The sequence below is a fragment of the Acomys minous genome, assembly GCF_964271855.1.
Source record: "Acomys minous genome assembly, chromosome: 9".
In the NCBI taxonomy this organism is placed as follows: Eukaryota; Metazoa; Chordata; class Mammalia; order Rodentia; family Muridae; genus Acomys; species Acomys minous.
In genome coordinates, this window is record NC_140490.1 from 21,349,061 (window position 1) to 21,369,921 (window position 20,861).

At 43.2% G+C, this 20,861-nt stretch overlaps 1 protein-coding gene across 20 annotated transcripts in view; it reads right to left on the reverse strand.

Moving 5' to 3' along the window:
• ERC2 (ELKS/RAB6-interacting/CAST family member 2) overlaps positions 1-20,861 on the reverse strand; it is an 869,527-nt gene that overhangs the window by 335,232 nt on the left and 513,434 nt on the right. For all 20 annotated transcript variants that reach the window (XR_014781666.1, XR_014781667.1, XR_014781668.1 and 17 more), the window contains one exon: positions 1,442-1,602. Coding sequence is in view for 14 of the 20 variants with exons in the window: in XM_084794830.1 (XP_084650956.1) it covers positions 1,442-1,602 (161 nt within the window). In the remaining 6 variants the exon portion in view is untranslated. The remainder of the gene's footprint in view (positions 1-1,441; positions 1,603-20,861) is intronic.

The window sequence follows — 20,861 nt, forward strand, 5'->3', positions numbered from 1 at the left end:
GATGCCACACATTTGTGTGGTCACCGCTGTTACTACACCGCCGAGCAGAGTGATGACACAGATGTCTGCGTCTGAAAAGCTTTTCTTCTCAGCTCTACAAGACTTCATTCTCACCACCTCATCCACTCACTTGCCCAGCGGTCAGTAAGCACCTGCCATATGGCTAGCTCTGCTAATGGCAACAAGATTTCAGCGGTGACTCAGGCAGACAGAAGTTTCCGGACCTGGTAAAGTCCATACAAAGCTCCATGGGAGAATGAGGTAGGAGAAAGGGAGCTTGAAACAGAAGACTTTGCTTTAATCCTGGCCAGGTGGCCTTAAGCAAATTATTTGAATCTCTCAGAGTCTCAGTCCTCTGGCTTCTAAATGGTATATAATAATATCTGTTTTTATTATATCATCTTTTATTAGACAAAAATGCTAGTTTATATGAGTTTATTCATGAAAAAAACACTTACTTGTCCTTTGGTCTTGGAGAAACTGAGGTAGTTGAAGAGACATAAAAGTTTTATTCTTATTATTAAACCCTTCAAAATATTTCATTCCATATTTTCCATGATCTAAGCTTTCTCAGTTTAATGTTAACCATGTGTAAGGCTTGCTGGGTCACCATGAGGTCACTCTTCCATACCTAGCCACCAATTTCCAAGGCTCTGTTACTGGCTTAAGATGCCACAATTATGTATGCTTCCCCTTATGATGGGAGGGACTAGGATTTAAAGGATATCTTACTGATTAATTTAAGCATTTATAAAAATGCTATTTCTTGACTAGTTCTTTCAAAACAAATCCATGGCAACTATTATTCAAATTATTTAATAATTGTCCTTCCTATTTTCTTCCATGGTGATCTTTTTTCACTGGAAAAGAAACACAGGAGCTGGGTAGATGTAGGTGGGTTTGTCATCGAGGACTGCTCTCCCCCCTCCCCCCGCACCAGCACCATACCTCATGCTACTAACTAAAGCAAAGAAAGCAGTGAGCTATCTCCTCTTACTTACCTGTTACCTTCCACCTGAACCAAGGTGCGTGTGCTGGGAAAGGAGAGTCCAGCCTTAACTTTACCAATCTACCAAATCTGAGTCCTGCTTCCTTGATACTATGAAAACCAGTATAAGCCAGGCTCCGAAGAGGAGCGAAGATATTAATTAGTGAGGCCATGGCAGCTCTCAGGTTACCTCAGTCTCTCTGTAGTCTCTGACCTTTGCAGCAGAACTGAGAACACAGACCCACGTACTCCAAAGCTGGCCATAGAGCTTTAAAGTAACAGACGTTGCAAACGTTGTGTACAATGAGCCGCCAAAGCTATAGTTTACGAAATAAATCATATCTCAAAACCCACTCACTTTCTCTGAGTCCTTCTTCATGTCTCCAGGCCCGCTCTTTTTCTAGCATCGAAAGGAGGAAACAAAAGACCAGGGGGACAAAGATGGGCACTCACTTCATCTCCAGGATCTCCTCTAGCTGTTTCCGCCTCTCGATCCGGAGGTTGGCCAGGTGTGCTTCTTTTTCAGCCAGAGACTGCTGGGTAGAGGCGAGGCGCGCTTTGGTGGCGTCTAGCTCCTGTCGGGTCTTCTCCAAGGCATTCCTCAGCTCCTCTATCTGAAAGGCACATGGAGGCCCACATGTCAGTCAGTTCCCCTTCACTCATACCCAAGGAACACCCTGCTGCAAGAAACACAGACAGACACTGGGTCTTCCACAACTACAGGCGAATGGAGCTCATTTGCGCTCTGTCTCTGATAGAAAACAACACTTTCAAACATGAGAAATCCTCCCCAAAAAACCCCAAGGTCTATTCAGTTGGATTGAGCAGTGATCTTTATAGAGACTATTTAATATATCTATTAGAAAGGGGTCCATGACCCAGCTTCAACCTATAGTTAATAATCTCCAATACCCTCCCTAGCTGGAGGAAAGTAAGACTCAGATACACTGGCACTATATACGTTTGTGTGCAGGCCCCAGAGTGCTTAGACAGAAAGCTAATCAAGTGTTTCAGATTCATTCACGTGTTAACCTATCAAAACCTTGTTTGGTCAGAGGTATTTGATGTGAACAGAGCCTCAGGAGGCGGTCTCACCTCACTTCCCTGACTTCCAATCAGGAAGCAGGCCTTGGCCAAAGGTAAACAGAATTCCAGCCACAAAAGTCTCAGGTTTGTTTTGCCCCTGAAGCCTGAGAGGGTTCCAAACTTGAAATAAATGACATGTAACTTTTATAGGGTGCTAATACACCATAGAAACAAGCCACACTATCAAATATCGAGGGTTTTCAGCCAGGTCCCTGAAAATTGGACCTAGAAGCTCTGAGACAAGGCATAACCTTCTCCAAACCATTGGGGGCTTTTAAATCCAATACACAACAAAGAGGGCGGGTGTTTATGGTCATGTTCCACAGACTTCCACGAAGAAGGCTGGTAAAATGTCACCTCATGTACAGATGCAGTCTACACCCACCCTGCTCACTCAAAATCGTGCTCCAGGAAGTTTCTAGATTCCAGAGCTGAGGTGTGGATTTCTAAGACTCTCCTCCCAGCTGAACTTGGCAGCCTGGGCTCATCCATCAGTAAAGTCAACAGAAAGCCCTTCACTGTGTGTCAGTGACATGTTAGGTCCCAATTCATAAAGACTTTCTGCACAATTTCTGCACTTTTACATGGACTTCATTCAGAATAAGCATTAACGTTCATATCCAAGGTAAATTACATGCTTTTAAGGTTCAGAACACCCTCCATCTTGCCCTGATAAAAAAGGGGAAATTTAACGACCTTGTAAATCAAAGCCAAAACTAAAAAGTTTTAAAAGCACAGAGTATACGTGGTGATCTACAAGACACACAAAATCATATATGTTTACCTATAGACTAGACTAGTATTTACAAATTTATAAAATCTAAAACATAATTAAGTCTTGTAGTTTTACATGAAGACCAACAAATATGACATGGAGCCCTTCTGAAAAGCAACACACCAAAAGTAGCCTATTCTTTTATAGGTTTATAATTATATAGCAGCATTTCAAAAATATATCACAAGCTAGAAAGATGGCTCAGTGGTCCAGAACTTGCATCGCTCTTGCAGTGGACCCCAGTTCAGTTTCCAGTTATATCACAGGCGGGAAAGATGCCTCAGTGGTCCAGAACATCATTGCTCTTGCAGTGGACCCCAGTTCAGTTTCCAGCATCCACTTCAGGCAGCTCACAACTGCCTATTACTCCAGCTCCGGGATGTACAACACTTTCTGGCCTCTGCGTACACTCCCCTCCCAGCAAACACATGCCCACATTTAATTAAAATAAAATAAAGCTTTTTAAAAACTGTCACAACACAGTCACACTTAAAGACCAATTCAGAGAATGAGCTAACTCTCCACACGGGATCACCTGTGTGCTCTAGACACTACTCTCTGTCACCAACGTTCTTCACTTCAATTTTACTATTTATCCCGGGGAAGATGGGTCTCTCTGGGACTCTTATTCTTTCCTATTAATTGAAGCTGAGCTGTCTGAACCTGTAGACCCAAGACCCAAACTTAACTAGGTTTACAAGTTGTTAGTTCCCCTGCCTCCACTCTGCTTATGGCAGATGGCAGCCAGCTTAAGGATATCCTAACCAAACAACTTTTAACCAGTTACAGTTAACAGAATCGACTGGTTGTTTCAGCAATGCTAGAAGAAGAACGTGGACAGCTGAGAGCCCCAATCCCGTGTTCCAGTGGTGGCAATATGATTTGTTCCCAGCATCTGTCGTTCCTAGTATTGGGTAAGATGGACATTCCCAACGTGTTACAAGTAGGGTTTTGAAACAGTACGTCAGGCTATGAACCCCCCCCATCCCAATTTATGAGTTCTTGACAGAAAGTGCTACCTGCTGTGGCACTGGCCTCTGACCCACAATTCCTGCAGCCACCTGCAAGCAATCACCATCTCAGAGTATGTTTCTAGGCATTGCCCATGGTTACAGTAGGCTTAATGTTTTAGAGTTCTGTGAATGGCTCTCTTTACTCCCCAAACACGAATACTAAGGAGCAAGAGGTGTTTCCCCTCCTGTAGTGGTCATTAGATCAGGTTTCAGCATTCCAGTTCTCCACGGAATCTGAAGGCTACAGATATGAAAACTTAAGTGTTCTTTTCCTTCATAATTAACAACATTATTTTTAATTCAGACACCCTCAAGTTCTATCACCTAGAAATAAATATTATATATTTTGTTATTGTAATTTTTCCACCTTTATGCATGTACATATATGTATGCATGTATACATATACAATATATATATATTTCATTTATAAATTAATATATGAATGAATATATAATCTTATAAAGAATTAATCCATCATGGGCACTTTTGTCATTAAATAATATTTGAAAATGGAGTTTGTTTTATTTTTAACAAATTAGTAGTGATGTAGCCTCTCCCATTTTCCTAAATATCATGCTTTCCTTAGTGTTATGGTCTGAAGTTTGTTTGTTTTGTTTGTTTGTTTGTTTGTTTTTGTTTTTCTAGACAGAGTTTCTCTGTGTAGCCTTGGCTGTCCTGGACCCGCTTTGTAGACCAGGCTGGCCTCGAACTCACAGTGATCCACCTGCCTCTGCCTCCCAAGTGCTGGGATTAAAGGTGTGCACCAACACGCTTGGATTGTTCTGAAGTTTGTGCCCCACCCAAACTGCTTCAACACTTATTAGTTATGGAACCTTGTGGATGCAACCGAATCTCCTCTCTGATAACAGGGGTAACTCCTGAGCAAGCAGGGGCTGCAGGAGTGAAGCAATGTATGTGAAGCTTTAGGTGCGAGGACCAGCAAGCAGGAAACATCTGGGATGTTCTTCACACGATAGGCAGCATAGGAGGCTGCTTAGACACAAGTCAATAGCAAGCTGTCACTTATACCTTCATTAACTCCGGATTTTGGAATTTCCGGGCCTCGGATTCCTCCCCTATGAAACAGGGCTAGTAAGAGAGCTTACTTAGCTCAAAGAACCTTCTGAGACATAGGTAAGTCACTTTTCTCCTCATTTGTAACCAAATAGCCCTAAAGAAGCAACTTAGGGGATGAAGCAATAATTTTAACTCATGGTTTGAGAGGACACAGTGGTGGATAAGACTTAGGGGCCTACCAAGAGATGTGCTTGTTTACACTCAAGGGCCCAAGATCAGAATGCAGTGGATGCTGGTCCTTAGCTCATTTTCTCCTTTTATATCAGGTCCTATCAGATGGGACCTACCACACTCCTGAAGGTCTTTCTCTTTAGTGAATCTCTGAACACCCTCACCCCCCCACATCCCCCAGAGGTATGCCTCGGTCTCCTAGATGATTCTAAATCAAATCCAGTTGACAATAAAGATATCCAGAACTTGTTGCTGTGGGAATAGTGGCTCTTATTAACACTGTGTCCGGTGAATCTCTGACCCATTGTGTATTTGCTTATTACTGAATTCAAGAATTTCAGGCTGGTTGTCACCAACCTTCAACCACATGGGCATGTGCACATACACTTCTGGGATGTCCTTCATTCTTTTCTATTAAATAAAGATGGGCATCTTTCAGGGCCTAGCCTACACATGACCCCCTTCACTCTATCCAATACTTCTGAGTGATCAAAAGCTGGAATTCTGCAAAGAGACCTCGATCAAGTGTTGTTTGCACCTAGAGGATCATTGTGTTCTTACACCATTTTTTTTCCTCTCAGATTTTTGTTTTGTTTTGAGACAGGATGTCTTTGTGTAGCCCTGGTTGTCCTGGAACTTACTCTGTAGAAGAGGCAGGCCTCAAACTCAGAGATCTACCTGCCTCTGTCTCCTGAGTACTGGGATTAAAGGTGTGCACACTACCACTTAGCTAACATTTTTAAAAATTAAAATATAATTACATCATCTTCATCCCTTTTATTTTTTTTCCTCCAATCATGTAACCCCCTGCTCTATGCCAAATTTATGGCTTTGATTTCTTTAATTGTTGTTAACACACACACACACACACACACACACACACACACACACACATATATATCCCAATGCTTTAGGTTGCTACATATTAAAATCACTTATGAAGTTAGAAAGTCTCCCAATGCTGTGATCATGCACAGTGTTGAAGCTAGATCCAGGTGACTCCAAAGTGTCGACAAGCCTGGGAACCCTGGACACTGCTGACCTCTCTTTTAACTTGCAAATCCTTTCTAACCAAGTGGGAAGACAGAGCTATCATGCAGGATTGACATAAGCCAACCCTGAGAGAAGTGCAGATAAAGCACCCAGCTCTCTCTGCCTAACACCTTATGGGGGCATTTACTAGTCAAGCCGCCTCTACCCAACCCAGGGCTGTTCAGTTTTCACAGTCTGCACCGGTTGTGCATGGCACATGTGTGTGTTTGCTGTCGGTAGACTATAATCCCCCAGCGATGAGCACCCATCCCTGCCTCAGTGTACATACCTGATAAACCCTGCACAGAGGGAAGAGGGGAACAAAGACACAATTCTAAAACATACACTTTCACCTACTGTGTCCAATAATAAATGAAGCAGTAGGGCCAACCTTAGTACTTTCCGCCCTTCACGACCTTGCCCTCTGGTCACCTACAGTGCCTGCCGTTTACCATGGAGACAAGAAGCTCAGGTACAACTCCGGAAAGGATGACGGCAAAGGCTCACTGATAATCCATCAAGAGCCAGGACCCCAGAATACACAAGTGAGTCATAAAAATGTCCCCAGTTCCGTGGTGGACTAGAGCCCAGAGTACTTAGGCTTGCTCTGTGCTCTGTCAGTTCTATCCTAGGACCTGGGAGATATGAGGATCCTTGCTTTATGCTTCACAGGGAATATCGACTCTGCTGAACACTAGCCACAAGCTAGTCCTCAGAAAGTCTGGCTTGGCAGGAGGGCTCAGAGTCAAAGACGGTAATAAATTACAGTTGTGGTTTCAAACGGACTACGAAAGGAAAGTACTAAGGGATACAAGGGTCAGGGCAGCAGCCTCCCCAGGTCTTCCTGCCAGCCCTGAGGTCAATGTGAGTCACCTTGGCTCCTCTCCTCTTTACCTTTTGAGGCAGAATCTCTCACTGATTTGATCTCTTGCCAGTTTAGCTAGGCTGATCGGTCAGTGACATTTATGAATCTTCCTGCCCTGGACTCTCCCAGTGCTGGCGTTAATAGTACATATCACAGGGACTGGCTCTTTTTTGGGCAGGGGTACAGGGAGTGGGTGCTGTGGATCCAAATGCAGGTCCTCATGCTTGCATGAAAAGTACTTTCCCTGCCCGGCGTGGTGGCGCACGCCTTTAATCCCAGCACTTGGGAGGCCAAGGCACGTGGACTGCTATGAGTTCGAGGCCAGCCTGGTCTACAAAGCAAGTCTAGGATAGCCAAGGCTACACAGAGAAACCCTGTCTTGAAAAACAAAAACAAAAACAAAAAAACCCAAAAAACAAAACAAAACAAAAAACAAAAAAGAAAGAAAGAAAGAAAGAACAGTACTTTCCCAATTGAGTCATCTCCTCGACCCTGGAAAAATACAAACAAAAACAAAAGAAACAAATGAAGAAAAAAGCACCCAAACCGTATACAATTATCTTCCAATTTATATTTTATTTTATTAGTTTTTCTGCATTGCAGACTATAAAATGGTTACAATATTAAGACTATTCAGTTTCACGTGAATATTTCCTAACTCCACACTCTTTAATTGTAATAAAGCCATCAACAGATAGATGTCTAAAGAGTCCCTCTATATAGCTCTGGAGAAACATTGATCTTTGAACCTGAACAGCAGGGCATTGAAAGGATAAATTTTAAAACCACCTTAAGGCATTAAATTGTTAACATATATCAACCTAAACTGGTGAACCAGTATGTGCTGTTTGACCAAAGATGTGAGAGGCAGTTTCTCTCCATTGTCAGCTGAGAACACTGCTCGGGGTTCCTGGGATAGCTTTCCAAGGTATGGTGGTCTCCTGTGCTTGGTAATCCTTGCTTGGCATGACCCGATAGGCATAGACTTTGACAAAACTTTTACCCCTTCATATTATATGCCACTTAGAGGTTGGTAAGTAGATTGTGCACATGATTTGGAATTTTTCATACTGTATTTTCAAAGCAGACTGGCTTGTGCATGTTATACTCTGTCATCTACCCCAGTTTTCCATCTTTGTCCCATTCTTAGTGTTTCAGTGTGCACTCACCTCCCCCAGTGAAATCCCTGCAACCTGAGTTACAATGGACTTGGACTAAGAGATGGCCCCAGGAGAAGAGCTGGAGTCTGCCAGCTCTACCGAAGCTTCCAAGTCAACTGGGGTCATAAGATGACAAGACAGGTCAGGGGGAGGCTAGGAGATAGTTCAGGCAGTATAAAGTCCCTGCCATGCAGGCTTAAGGACGTGAGACCAATCCTCAGTCTCCAGAGCCCACAGAAAAAGCCAGGTACGGGGGCGGGGGGCACATGACTGTCATCCCGGCACTGAAAAGGTAGAAATAGGTGTCCCTGGAGCTTGCTGGCCAGCCAACAAGTAGAGAGCCATGGACTCCAATGAAAGGCTTCACTTGAAAAATAGGGCTCACAGCCCCTAAGAACAAGACCTAAGGCTTGTCTCTGACTTGCACATACACAAACATGTGCCCCGCCATGAACGTGAACACACACACAAACAAGTGCAAAATAAGAAGGAAGGAAGGGCAACATAATGGTTCAGGCTTAACTCTTCCTGCCTCAGAAGCAGCAACTTTCAACAAGTAATGATGTGAGTCTTAGGATCTCTTAAGAGCAAGGACCACTAATAATCTACTACTAGTATCTGGCACTTGCATCTGGCCCACCCTCCCACCTTTGCACTGCTGCATTAGAGTGATGGCACCTTTTGGAAATGTTGAAACTGATGGCCACACTGTCTACCACCTGGACCTGGACCCTACAACTATCTCCAGATTAAGCATGTAATTCACCCTCTCCTGCGTGAATGAAGACACCTAAGAACTCTGATGAATACGCTGCTTTTCAGCCTTCCTCTGCAAACAGAACGCACGTCAAGCTCCTCAATTTCAACCACACTTAACATTTTCTGTTTTCTCTTTCCCTTCCCAAGCTAATGAAACAGGTCATGTGCTGTGACAAAAGACGGATAGAAAAGAAATGTAAGAAACCAAGTACACCTGACTTTACAGATACCATTAAGTCGTCAGGACTAGGATACAAGCAAATACCACTCTCCAAAATGGTGGCAGGCATGCTCCACTCTAGCTGGCACCAGGCACTGTGGGGTCAGGCTTCCAGCTGTGCTAGCTGTGGATGCTCTTACAGCAGCTGGGACGTTTGCCATTCATTAGGAACAGTATGGAGGTACTGAGGAGCATTCCAAAGCTAGACAGCTGAACTCTTCATGAGGTGGAGCCCAGGTGTGCTGGCTGTGTACTTGCCTCTATATACACCCACCTCCTCATCTGTTACATATGGCCAATCACTGCACTTGTCAGGTGCTGGTGGGGACCACCTGAGCTACAGCACCTACGTGTTTGCTCCTGGTGTGTATGCAACAGCCTGCAACGTTATGAAGGGAGGTGTTTGTTTAAATGCTGGCATTTAGCTTTCAGGCTGTGAAAAGATGAGTAAGTAAGACAAAGAATCCTATCTCTTTGCATTTTCAGAAAGATGGCCGACTCTTCTTCAAGGAGATGTGGAAAGATTTAAGCTTAATTTCTAATAAGCCAAGTCAAACATTTGCAAAATGTGCATTGCTCATATTTTAATCTTTATCAAAGGAAATTTCCAAACATAAAACTGAAGGGATGGAGAAAAGTAATGGAGCATAGTGCCCAACAGAGCACCCTGCAGTGGTAGTGGCACTGGGCCAGCCTGTCTGAAGGGCACACACTAACCACTTATGGCTACAGAGCACTTGGCACGGGAGCATTATACCATAAGAAATGGATTTTTAAATTTCATTTTAATTTATTTGAATCTACACACTCACATGCCCACTTCATTGGACAGAGCAGCATCAGGACAGGCACATTTCACTGCCTTGACTAAAGGTGACATCTGATCTTTGTGGAAAGCTTCTATTTCTGATCATAGGAGAAACTTTGTTAATTTTTTTTTACATGGAGTAACACTTAAGAATTACCATTTAGTCCAGCTGCTCCACTTTACTGATTTGTTCTAAAGACAGGATAAGAGATGTTCTCACAAGAGTTTATTCACAATGTATGCAAGCATCATAAGACAATTAAATGTACACATACACACTACGTATGGAAACACATATGTGTTTTTGACTTTAAAAGACATGAGATTAGAAAACTATGTACTCATACATACGATAATATTGCAAAGAATCTAGATTAAAAAAAAATACACAGACACCCAACTTTTAGAATGTCAGGGAGCTATTAGATGCTAAGTCAAAAGATTTAACATGAAGGAAAAACACTTACAAAAACTTAGGTGAGGAAACCAGGTTTATAAATAATATTAAAAATAAATAAAATAATAGAGCTTATTTTAATACAATAAAATAAAATGTAACTATGTGGGGGGTATTTTAATGCATATTCATAGGGGAAAAGACTGGAAAGAAATTCATCACTTATTCTCATGGGTTGGATGGTATCTAGATAAGGGATTTTAGGTAAGATGTTATATTCTTCTTTGTATTTATTGCTATCAGTACGCATTGTTAGTGAAATATACAATTTTAGGATATTTCAACCAAGAAAGGTCTGCATAAAGGTCGCTGTTTCCATGGGGTAAATGGGTTGTAGATGGACTCTAGCCTCCAAAGAAGGGGAAGAGAAGAATACAGAATTGCAGAGCAGGACAGGACCCAGCAGCAGCCAAAATGACGTCAAAGCCGTTCCAGTCCTGAGCATGAGTGCCTGGTCCTGACAGCCACTAGATTTATACTGATTGTAACATGGTTCACCAGGGAGTGCCCATGTGTTAGTGACTCTGGAGCTGTCAGCGGTAGTTCCTGCCACCTCACCCTCCCCTCCAATGCGCATGCGCCTTGATCGTTTCTCCTTCCTCCCTGCTAAGACTTAATGGGTTTTCAACAACCTGTCTGATAACTTGCTTTACTGTTTTGCATTGTGTTTAGGCAGCATTGTCTGATTTTGATATTGTTTTATTTCTGATGCACTCAAAATACATGGCCAGGTCCTACAAAGTCTGAACCAGTTATCCACATCATCTGGCCACTTTTATTACCGTGGTGTGCTCACTCTCAGTCAGCAAATCAGTGCAGTGATTTTAGGCAGACCTGCTTTCTTATGATCCAAGCAAGGGAAGTCCTATGCAGTTTCCAAAGGAGAAGAGTAAGATGGGTCTCCTATAGACCTGGCTTTGGAGGAAACACCTGTTAATGCTAACAAAATTTAAATCAGCCCAAATCAAGCTTGAGTCCAAGCCTGGCCCCTTGTTCTCAGGCCATGTGTCTGTCTACTTTGAACAATAATAGTGGCCTCTCTACATCTCCTCACTCCTGGAACACAGGAAACTCAATGCATGCTTTCAGTTTCCCCCATGGCAGGCCATATTCTCACATAATATATGATTGCTAGTTCACTGAGGGAGATATGCTGACAGGGAGAAAAGAGGAGGAGTCATCTTGAAGGAAATAATTATTGCCTCTCACTTAAATAATAGAGAGTTCCATATCCCACTGGATCCTCGCAGATTTCCAAAGACTAAAGTCACTATATTTATATGTAACTCACTCATACTGAGAAAAAGCAAAAGATTTACCCGTGAATTGCATGGGTCTACTGTTCATGAGGATATGGGTCTTCTGAGTGCAACTATCAGGGGACAGGTGTTAGAAGGTGATAAACTGGGAGATCTGGGAGGAAGCTCTGGGCCCCTCAAGAGCAAAGAAAGAACATAGCTCAATGCGGTTAGTGCCCCTACAGCAGAGCACACCGCCTAGCATATGGCTGGTGTCTACACACACAGGCACGAGCATGTTAGTAGTTAGATCTTGTACCCATTTTATGCTCACTGTGCTCTTTGATCCCAGATCTTTTCTAAATGCCTTAACCGAATACCTCCACAAACATGATAGCTTAGGGGTCTGTAGTCAGAAGACCGGACCGGACAAGGTAGGACTGGGTTATCCACTCAGCCTCTTGAGTTTTGTTTCAATGTACTGGCAGACTGCATTCTCATCTGGAGCCTGGGGTCCTTTTTAGGATCATGAAGGTAAAGCAGAATTCACTTTCTTGCAGAAGTAGGTATGAGCTCACTGTTTCCTTGCCACTCTAAGCTCATGGAGACTGTCTACATACCCAGTCATATGTCCCCATCAAATCTTTACAGCTGGCAATGGAGAATATCGCTCACATCAGACTTGTCTCGTCTTTTGACTCAACTTTACTCATGAAGTGCCTGGTTCCTTTTCAGGACTATACATGGTAAGGCCAGGTCTACCAAGCAGGATGCTCATTCTTTTTTTTTTTTAATTATTTCATTTTGTAGATATACATTTATATTATTACACATATATACAATAGATTACCTATGGCAAAAAGAACTGTGACACAATCAGGAATTATATAGATGTTACATTCTTAGTGTTTTGGCTATTTGTATTTGACATCTTTCCTATCTTGGTGCATCTAAATTTCTGAATGTAAATCAATCTCCATCACATTTTGTCAGTATCAACTTCGAACACCTAGCTAGACCTAAAAACATCTTAACCCCTAAACAATTAAGCTTCATTGTAAAACTAAGCTACCTGGTCTTCAACTCCCTCACAGACTCGAGAAGGAGTAAACTTGATTTTCTGAGTATGTCGGGAGTGCAGGTTAGTAGCTTTCCAAATGAAAAGATGACAGAGACAGTTTGCTACCTGATGTTCATTCTTAAAGTCAACTGTGCTATGTGACACTCCTAATCACAAGTCAAGTAACCCTCATCCATACAGGAGGCACGCTGCAGGGAGAGGAACTCTCTCCCACATCACCTGAGATTTCTGCCAAACCCAGTTTTTCTAGAAACACTTGTCATAAGGAACCAACTGAATAAACTACCAAAATAGTGTTCACTGTTTCATTTTCTTCCCTCTAAAGATAAAAATTTGTGTTTCAAACCATCTAAGGAAGCAGAGGGAAGTATTTTTTAATAGTGGGAACTTGTGAGAAAGTTTATAGATATTATACTCCATAGAAAGTGTTTTTCCCCAAGAACAAGCCAAGGACATCAACAGTCTCTCACATCTCTTATTCAACTTAATACTTGGAGTTCTAGCCACTGTGATGTGGCAAGAAAAAAATAAAAATTGTAGAAATTGAAAAAAAGTAAAACTGTCCCTACATGCAGGCAACAAAATTGTCTAGAAAATTCCAAGTAATCTCCCAAAATTTGCCAGACTAGTAAATTCAGTAGAATTTCAAAAATGCAGGATCAAACACACACACACACACACACACACACACACACACACACACACACACCAGTTGCATTTCCATATGCTAGCAAAAATATGTAGAACTAGATGCCAAATGAAATAAATGTGTACAGTATCTATGCACAAAAAATAACAAAACTCTGATGAAACAAATCAATACAATTTAAATAAAGGCAGAAATATTGTGTCTCTGTAAATTAAAAAACTAAATACAAATAAAGATGCCATTTCTCCCCCAAACTGATTTATAGTTTTAACATAATTCCTATCAAACTCTTGGCAAGTTTTATTACAGGCATAGACAAGCTTATTGTAAAGTTTATATGAAAAGGCCTACGCTCCAGAGAAGCTCTGACAAAAATAAATAAATAAATAAATAAATAAATAAATAAAGAGAGCAATAGCTCTACTCTCAGCGTAGCTCTAGGAAACAAGACAGTGTGGCGCTTGCGTAGGGATAGAGATGTGGACTGATGGATCAGAACAGAGAATGCAGAAATAGGTTCACAAAAATCTGCCTGAGTGATGCCCGACAAAAGCACTTCATTGAAAGAGAGGTTGTTTTGTTCTGTTTTCAACAACTTTGGAGTAACTAAACAAACAGCCAGCAAACAAAACCAAGGAAAAGCATGACATGGTTTCACACAAAAGAGATAGAAAATGTTGAGAGCATCAATATTCTTATTATTCCTAAGCTGTGTTTTCAGCTGGAGATCAGTCACACTGTGGCATATCTAAGGATCGGTGAGTAGTGAGCATCAGAAAGGAAGGAATACTGATACACACCACTCAGGTGACTTTCAAACAAATTCAGTTGACTTTTTAAAAATGCAAATTGCAAAAAAGCACTCCACAATTGTACTAATAGAACGCTCTCGAAGTGATGCGATTATATAAATGGGCAACGAACATGGTGGATGAAGTTATAAAGAGAAGAGGAAAAACCCAAGTGTTGTAAGTGCCTTCTGCTCTTGAGGCAGACCATAAATCCAAGAAGAAGTCAAGATCCAAATCAGGGGCTTGAACCTATTGAATCAACACATGGACCCATAAGAATCATGTGACGAAATGTCCTCCCTCATTGGGTCCTGTTTTCATAAAACAAGCAGTCACACACAAATGCATATACATTTTTAAATGCAACAGTAGCTATAAATGACACCAGCAGATACTGGTTTCCTTATAATTACCATCCACATAAGTGAAAAATTACATAATGCAGCTTTATACTCAAATGTAATCCACTCTCCGAACTATTGGTGTGTGACATGGTTAGTCCCTCAGCAGGAGAAAAGCAAAACCTAAACATGAAGTGCCCCCCAAATTTTCCACTTTTAAGTCTCCCTTATTTATACATTGTATAGAGGCTTTATGCTGACCCTTCGTCTTCAGAAGGAAACCCACTCAAATGGGTCCCTGGGGCCCAACATCCCCCACAGTGACTTAGCTCCTTCTTCCCACAGATATTACTGCCACATATATTTTTTAAAATCAGTTAACTTTGGGGGAAATCACACCATAAAGAGAAAGCATGGGACGAAGATGCGCTCCCCGACAGTTCTCATCCACGAAGAGATGGGGATGAGAGACACCACAACAGGAAGGCAGCCAGGTAGGCCTCTCACGGCCTGAAGCATTTGCCTTCTTTCTACCTTTAAGTGGATCGCAGCAGTAGATCTGTGGACCCTGGCCCACCTTCCTTCTTAGTAGCCACGGATGTGCTGTCAAGACCTTCCCAAGACCCCAGGGAACAACACTATTCATGCTGCCCATCCATCTGAACTGAGGATAATAGAATTTTCATCCTAGGCTCCCAGAGCTAGGTACTCTGCTTCTCCTTGGCTCTGTCTCCTAAGCTGTCCCACAACCTCTGCTAGGTGCTTTGGATTGGTCCTTGGGAGCCCAGCACAGACTGAGAGGCCTAGTGGATACCAAGGGTTGTACTCAGATCCTTCCTGAGACCTTCCATAGAGGCCCTTCCTGTAAACTGTCCACAGTGTACATCCTGCTGACAGAGTGTTCATACTTGACAGCAGAAACTGGTACTTCCTGATGACGCATATGCACAGATGTTTTCTCTGCTCATCTAGGCAGAAACAAAGTCCCCAGATCTTCGTGGAGAACAGTTCTACTTGATGGCACAGTTTGCACTTGACGCACTCGGCTCTGGCTTTACTAAATACTGCACTGTGGTTTGCAAACAACTATGTTTCCCTAAAGAACTCTTTCTGGGATTTGTACCTTTGTACTCTATTTTAAAAATAAGGGTTTTTTCCCCCTAGAGGCTCTCCAGATTAAAAATATATTCAGTGTTTTGATTACCAATACAAGATTATAGCCTCATCCCATATAACGTGATTAAACGTAATCCTGCATCAAATATCGCTCGGAGTACTAAGCAGTCTCTAGACAAGCATAAGAACAAATTCGGCTCCTTGCCTCGATGCCAAATATTCACTCAAGACCTGATTGCTTCAGCTGGGACCTTTGCTCTCTTTTATAGCTTCTCAAATAAATGGCTTTGTTTAAAAGTATTTCTCATTCTGTTTCCTCTCCGTTCTTCAAGAATGCTCAGCATTACATGTAGGCAATCATGATATTCAGACTTCGGTTTGAGAAACAGCCCTGATATTTGAAATGCATAACAGCGATGCGTGCATTTAAACAAATAACCACATTAGGTAGGTCGCACTCAGTAACCTCAAAGCCCCTCTCTCCAAGCAATAGTTCCTTTTGGACTACCAACAATTAGGCTGTGTAACTAACCCTGTGCTCAATCCCTTCAGATAAACCGTGTACGCCCAGCCAAGCCACTCTCCTGCTGGCGTTGGGGCCCGCCTGTCAGGCCCACTTCTCTGGTTAATGTCAGCAGCACTATGTATAAAAGGTGACTCCAGTGTGTACAAATGTTGATCTTTCAAGAAGTCATGCCTAGGCTCACACACACATCCACTCTTTCCTCCACCAGGTCACCAGCAGGAGCAAAGGACAGTCCAGGAAGGGACTTGCCAAAAGCCTGGTCTGACTTGTTAGGTTACACAGCGCTTGGGACTTCCCTGCCTGAGCTTAATCCATAATCCTGTTTTGTGTTTAAAGGACACAGGTTCTAAAGGCCTTGCCTATGTGACAGTTTCAGAGGTGGCAGGGACATGTTCTAATGCAGGGTAACAAATGAAGTGCCGGCGTGAGTGTGCCCCAGGAGCAAGGGGCAGTCAGAGGTGGTACGAGACGCTAGGCCTCAGCCAGTCACTTCTCCAGGTTCCCGAAACAGATACTAAAATCATATTTTAATAGCTGCAGTGTCTGTAGCTAAAAATATAAGACAAACATACACAAAAGGGGAACCTGTCTATAGTTTTACTGGTGGCCATGCAAGCTAAATGAAATCAAAACGCCGCTGATGGGAAACGCAGCTGGAGTTCCAAAGAAACGTAATACTCACTGATGTGACTTCCAAGCTACATTTCAGCTGAATACCAAGTAGTAGAAATGCTCTCATCTCGGCTCCGAACAATCCTATTTTTATTACATCAAAAGCCGTTTCTTCCCTTGCCAGCTTCATTCTACCCCCTTTTTTTTTGCTACGGTGTCGATGTCCAGAAAGCTCCGTTTTGCAACTCTAGCAGCCCTGATCAAAAAAGCAGGGATTCCCACTGCTGTGGAAACCATAGCCAATATGTTTTCATCTGGATGCTTCTAATAACGTAGAAAACTCTCCACTCTACAGTGTAGAAAGAGGAGGTCCAGGGGATGACACCGCTGAGGGGAATGGCTGTGTAAACCTTTCAGTAGGCTTTGACCACCAAGGTATGGACAGAGCCAGCTGGGCTGGCAGCATCTTTCACTCCAGGTTAGAAAGATCAGTGATCCTGCTTCAGCCTGTGGCTTGGCTCGGGCTAAGATGTCCCTTACAAATGGTTGGCCATATTGCAACCTTTACAAAGGCAAAAGTGAGCAAAGAAAAAGTTTCCCACCTGAACTTAGCCACTGGTTCCAACTACAGGATGAGATAACTTGGCCTGTTGCATGCTCGCCTTGTCACTCTTTCTGCCTGGAGGGGGAAGCAGATGTGACCTTGCTTCCACAGAGAAGCCATCCTTTTTTTTTGCAAAGAGACTGTGTGGATCACGTATATGAACCAACAGCTCCCTGCTTGCTCCTCCTGCCATGTTTCTGAGACATATGCTTAGCAGTGTGAGAATTCTGAGCGTAAGCTGTCATTTCCCAATTTTGTATCATATCTAGAAAAAGGGAGTCAGACCCTGCAATCGAAGGGACTGAGAAATTTTTACACCCAAAACCGCTGACTTCCAAAATCAAAACCCAACGTAAAGAGTCAGTATGGTTTCTACCAATTTGCAAATAAAACTTAAACCCCTTCCGGCACCTGGCAGTGGTTGTGTATCCTTGTACTTGAAGCCCCTGCCCACCTGCTCAAATAACTCCTGGGTCACCTTGGCCATTCCTCAAAGCCCTTGCCTACCACCCTGGGCCTTATGGAATCTATTTCTTACCATGCATTCTTTCCAACTTCCTCCTCCCCTGTTCTTCAAATACCTGGCATGGTCTCACACTCAGGTCTTAAAGTAAACATCATCACTTCCCAGAGGCCCCTTCGCGTTGCCTTTGATAAAGCTGCTGCCCAGCTCCTGCATCTCTCTATTATTTCTGTATCAGCTCCCATTTTGTTCCCTTGGTAGCATGTGCCACTGTTGTCAACGGCTCAGGGGTTTCTTTATATGCATCTTCCCTTCTTCCCTGCCAAGCTCTTTGCTCCATCTCTGTAGTACCAACTCTGCCCTTTGAAATGCCTGTCCTTAGGCCTGGCAACCATAGCATTCAGTTAATGCATAACTAGAATTAGCCGAAACAACAAGGTTTTGCATATATTCCAACAATCGAAACCATCAGCACCTGGTATTCCCTGAGAACATAGTCTCCCCACCCCCCACCCCTTACCCCTCAGGCAGCTCTGGGGGTGCAGCTCAACAAAGTTCATTTTAACTCATTCTGCGCCTCGTGCTTGTTCAGTATTGCGGTCTACCAGTTCACACAGTCGGGCTCACTTCCCAAAGGGCTTTCAGACACAGATGTCAAATCCTGCCCTAAGTGGGGAAGGAAGAGTGAATGTGTTTCCACAGAGGATTACCCTTAACCACAAAGGGACTGTGGCCTTTCAGTTCAGGGAAGCTTCCCAATTCATGGGTACTTCAAAAAGAAGCTCATCCTAAGCCTCATCCTAAGCAGGTGACAGATGCAGCTGAACGTGACAGTGCTGTAGCCCAACACCATGTGTGGCAGTCCTGCTCAGCCCACAGTAACAGTCCAGATTACAACAGGAACTCTCACCTCCCTGTCCTCACCTTGGTGGGAGGTTTTCTGTGGATACGAGCACGGCTTTGTCACTGTTGCAGCCTGGACTTGACTAGACATCTAGCAGAGTAGCCACCCACAGTTGGCGGAATCAGTGGCTGAAGCTATTCTCAGGTCCATCCAAGAGGCATTATCTGCTAGGTTTATCAATGGACTAACAGCTTGTACGGAAGAGAAACCAGTAATACTAGGTTAAAAAAAGACCTCAACTCAATCCTGCCCAACTGTCCTTGTACGTCTCTGGCTAGGGTCCCTGGTTTGCTTGCTAGAGAGAACACAGAGTACCACCCAGGGCTGCTGCAGGAATTAAAGGACTGGAATTCTTCCTGATTTGTGGGGGAGGAGGTTATCGGAGGTCTGTGCCTTTGGCAACACGCACTCTGTAAGCACTAATATGAAGAAATTAGGGGGGATTTCATTCCTGCCTGAGCCATAGCAATGAATGTGATGGAGACACACAACAGTATTAAAACATGAGGAAGCACAGGCTCTGGGACAGGAGTGATGAAGGCTCAAACCCCCTGCTCTACCACTTACCAGCTGTGTGACCTTGAGCAAACCACTTACACTCTCTGGGCTCCTGCTTTTATGGAGTGGAGATAGTAATACATTTCACTCAGGGTCATAGTGAGGCCTAGAGATTAAAATATCCATGAAACACTCAGCCCTGTGCCCTGCCCTTAGTAAGCACTTGATAAATGATAAGTATTATTTGCTAAAACTAACAGGAAACAGCCTGAGATCCCAGCACTGCACAGGGGCCGAGGCAATGGGAGTAGCATACATGAGTTAGGGACAACACGATCAGAGAATCAAGACAAGTGAGATGAGGCTTCCTGGAGGTGGTGGCATCACAAGGACATGATGAAGCAGGGGGCCACAGAAATCAAATGCTGACAGGCAAAGCAGTCACAGCCACTAGTGAGGCTCACAGGCAGTGAGTGACAGGCTCGTTATTGTTGCTAATTTCCAGGTAAGAGGGAACAGTATACATGGCGGGGTTCTATTACTGCCAAAAGTTCATTAAAAGCTGCAACACTTCTAGCTCGACTGTCCTGTGATGTCATTGAAGAGGTACTTCCATTACAGAGAAACAAAAAACAGGCGGAGAGTCATCAAATGGCTAGCTCTCTAGAAATTCATTTGCTAATAGCCAAAGCTTATTGTCACACTCTGCCAGGCATGAGGCTCTAGGTGTCTGTGCCCATGGCTCCTTTTCTCCCATCTCTGTCTATCCTGAGACATGAACCATGTGACCAGATTTCGCTTCTCAACTGCACTCTCAAGCTCACAGGCGCATAGCCTGACAATATAAATGTAGTGCCCAAAAGAAAGCAAGAGTAAAGTGTTCACCTAGCATAGGTGAGGCCCTGGGTGCAATGACCAGTTTAACACACATATACACAGGGAAAACTAAGTTTACAAAGTTTCCAAACAGAAATCACTAACTCAAGTGAAAGCAAGCCCAAACTGCTGAGACATATGGTGCCCAGTACAGAGATCTGGAAGGCATGGAAGATAATGTTTGCCACTACTAAGAAATTTGTTTTGCTCTAAAATCCACAAACAATGTGGCTTGTAAAGGCCCTGGGGTCAGAGGCCTGGCTAATAGCAATCTTCTTGTAAGGGAGAGAACACCAACTCCATGGCGAGCCAACCCTGCTGATGGCTGACCAAGCCTGGAATGTGCAGATAATTACCTCCCAGGCTAGTTACGGCTGTGTGTCTCCTACAGTATCACCTTTAAGGCTGAGCCAAGACATTCCAGCCTGAATGAAGGTTTATTTATGAAAGGATTTAACACTTTTAGATCTCATACTGCTTGTAGGACCACCAATTTCCATTCCCAAATATCTAATTTCTTCCATTTCACAGAGCATGAATGAGATTTGAGGCCCTTGTGCACGAGGGAGATTTTTGAGAAACTAAAATTATTTGTCTTCAGTGACGTGAAATTCTATGCTAACACATCCACAAAATAAAATCAGTACAAGGGGCTGAGCATAAAAAAAAATCATAATACCAAACTCAGGCAGATACAACTGATTTTTTTTTTTTTTTGATAATACCAGCAGCATGGTCTGCTTTTTTCCT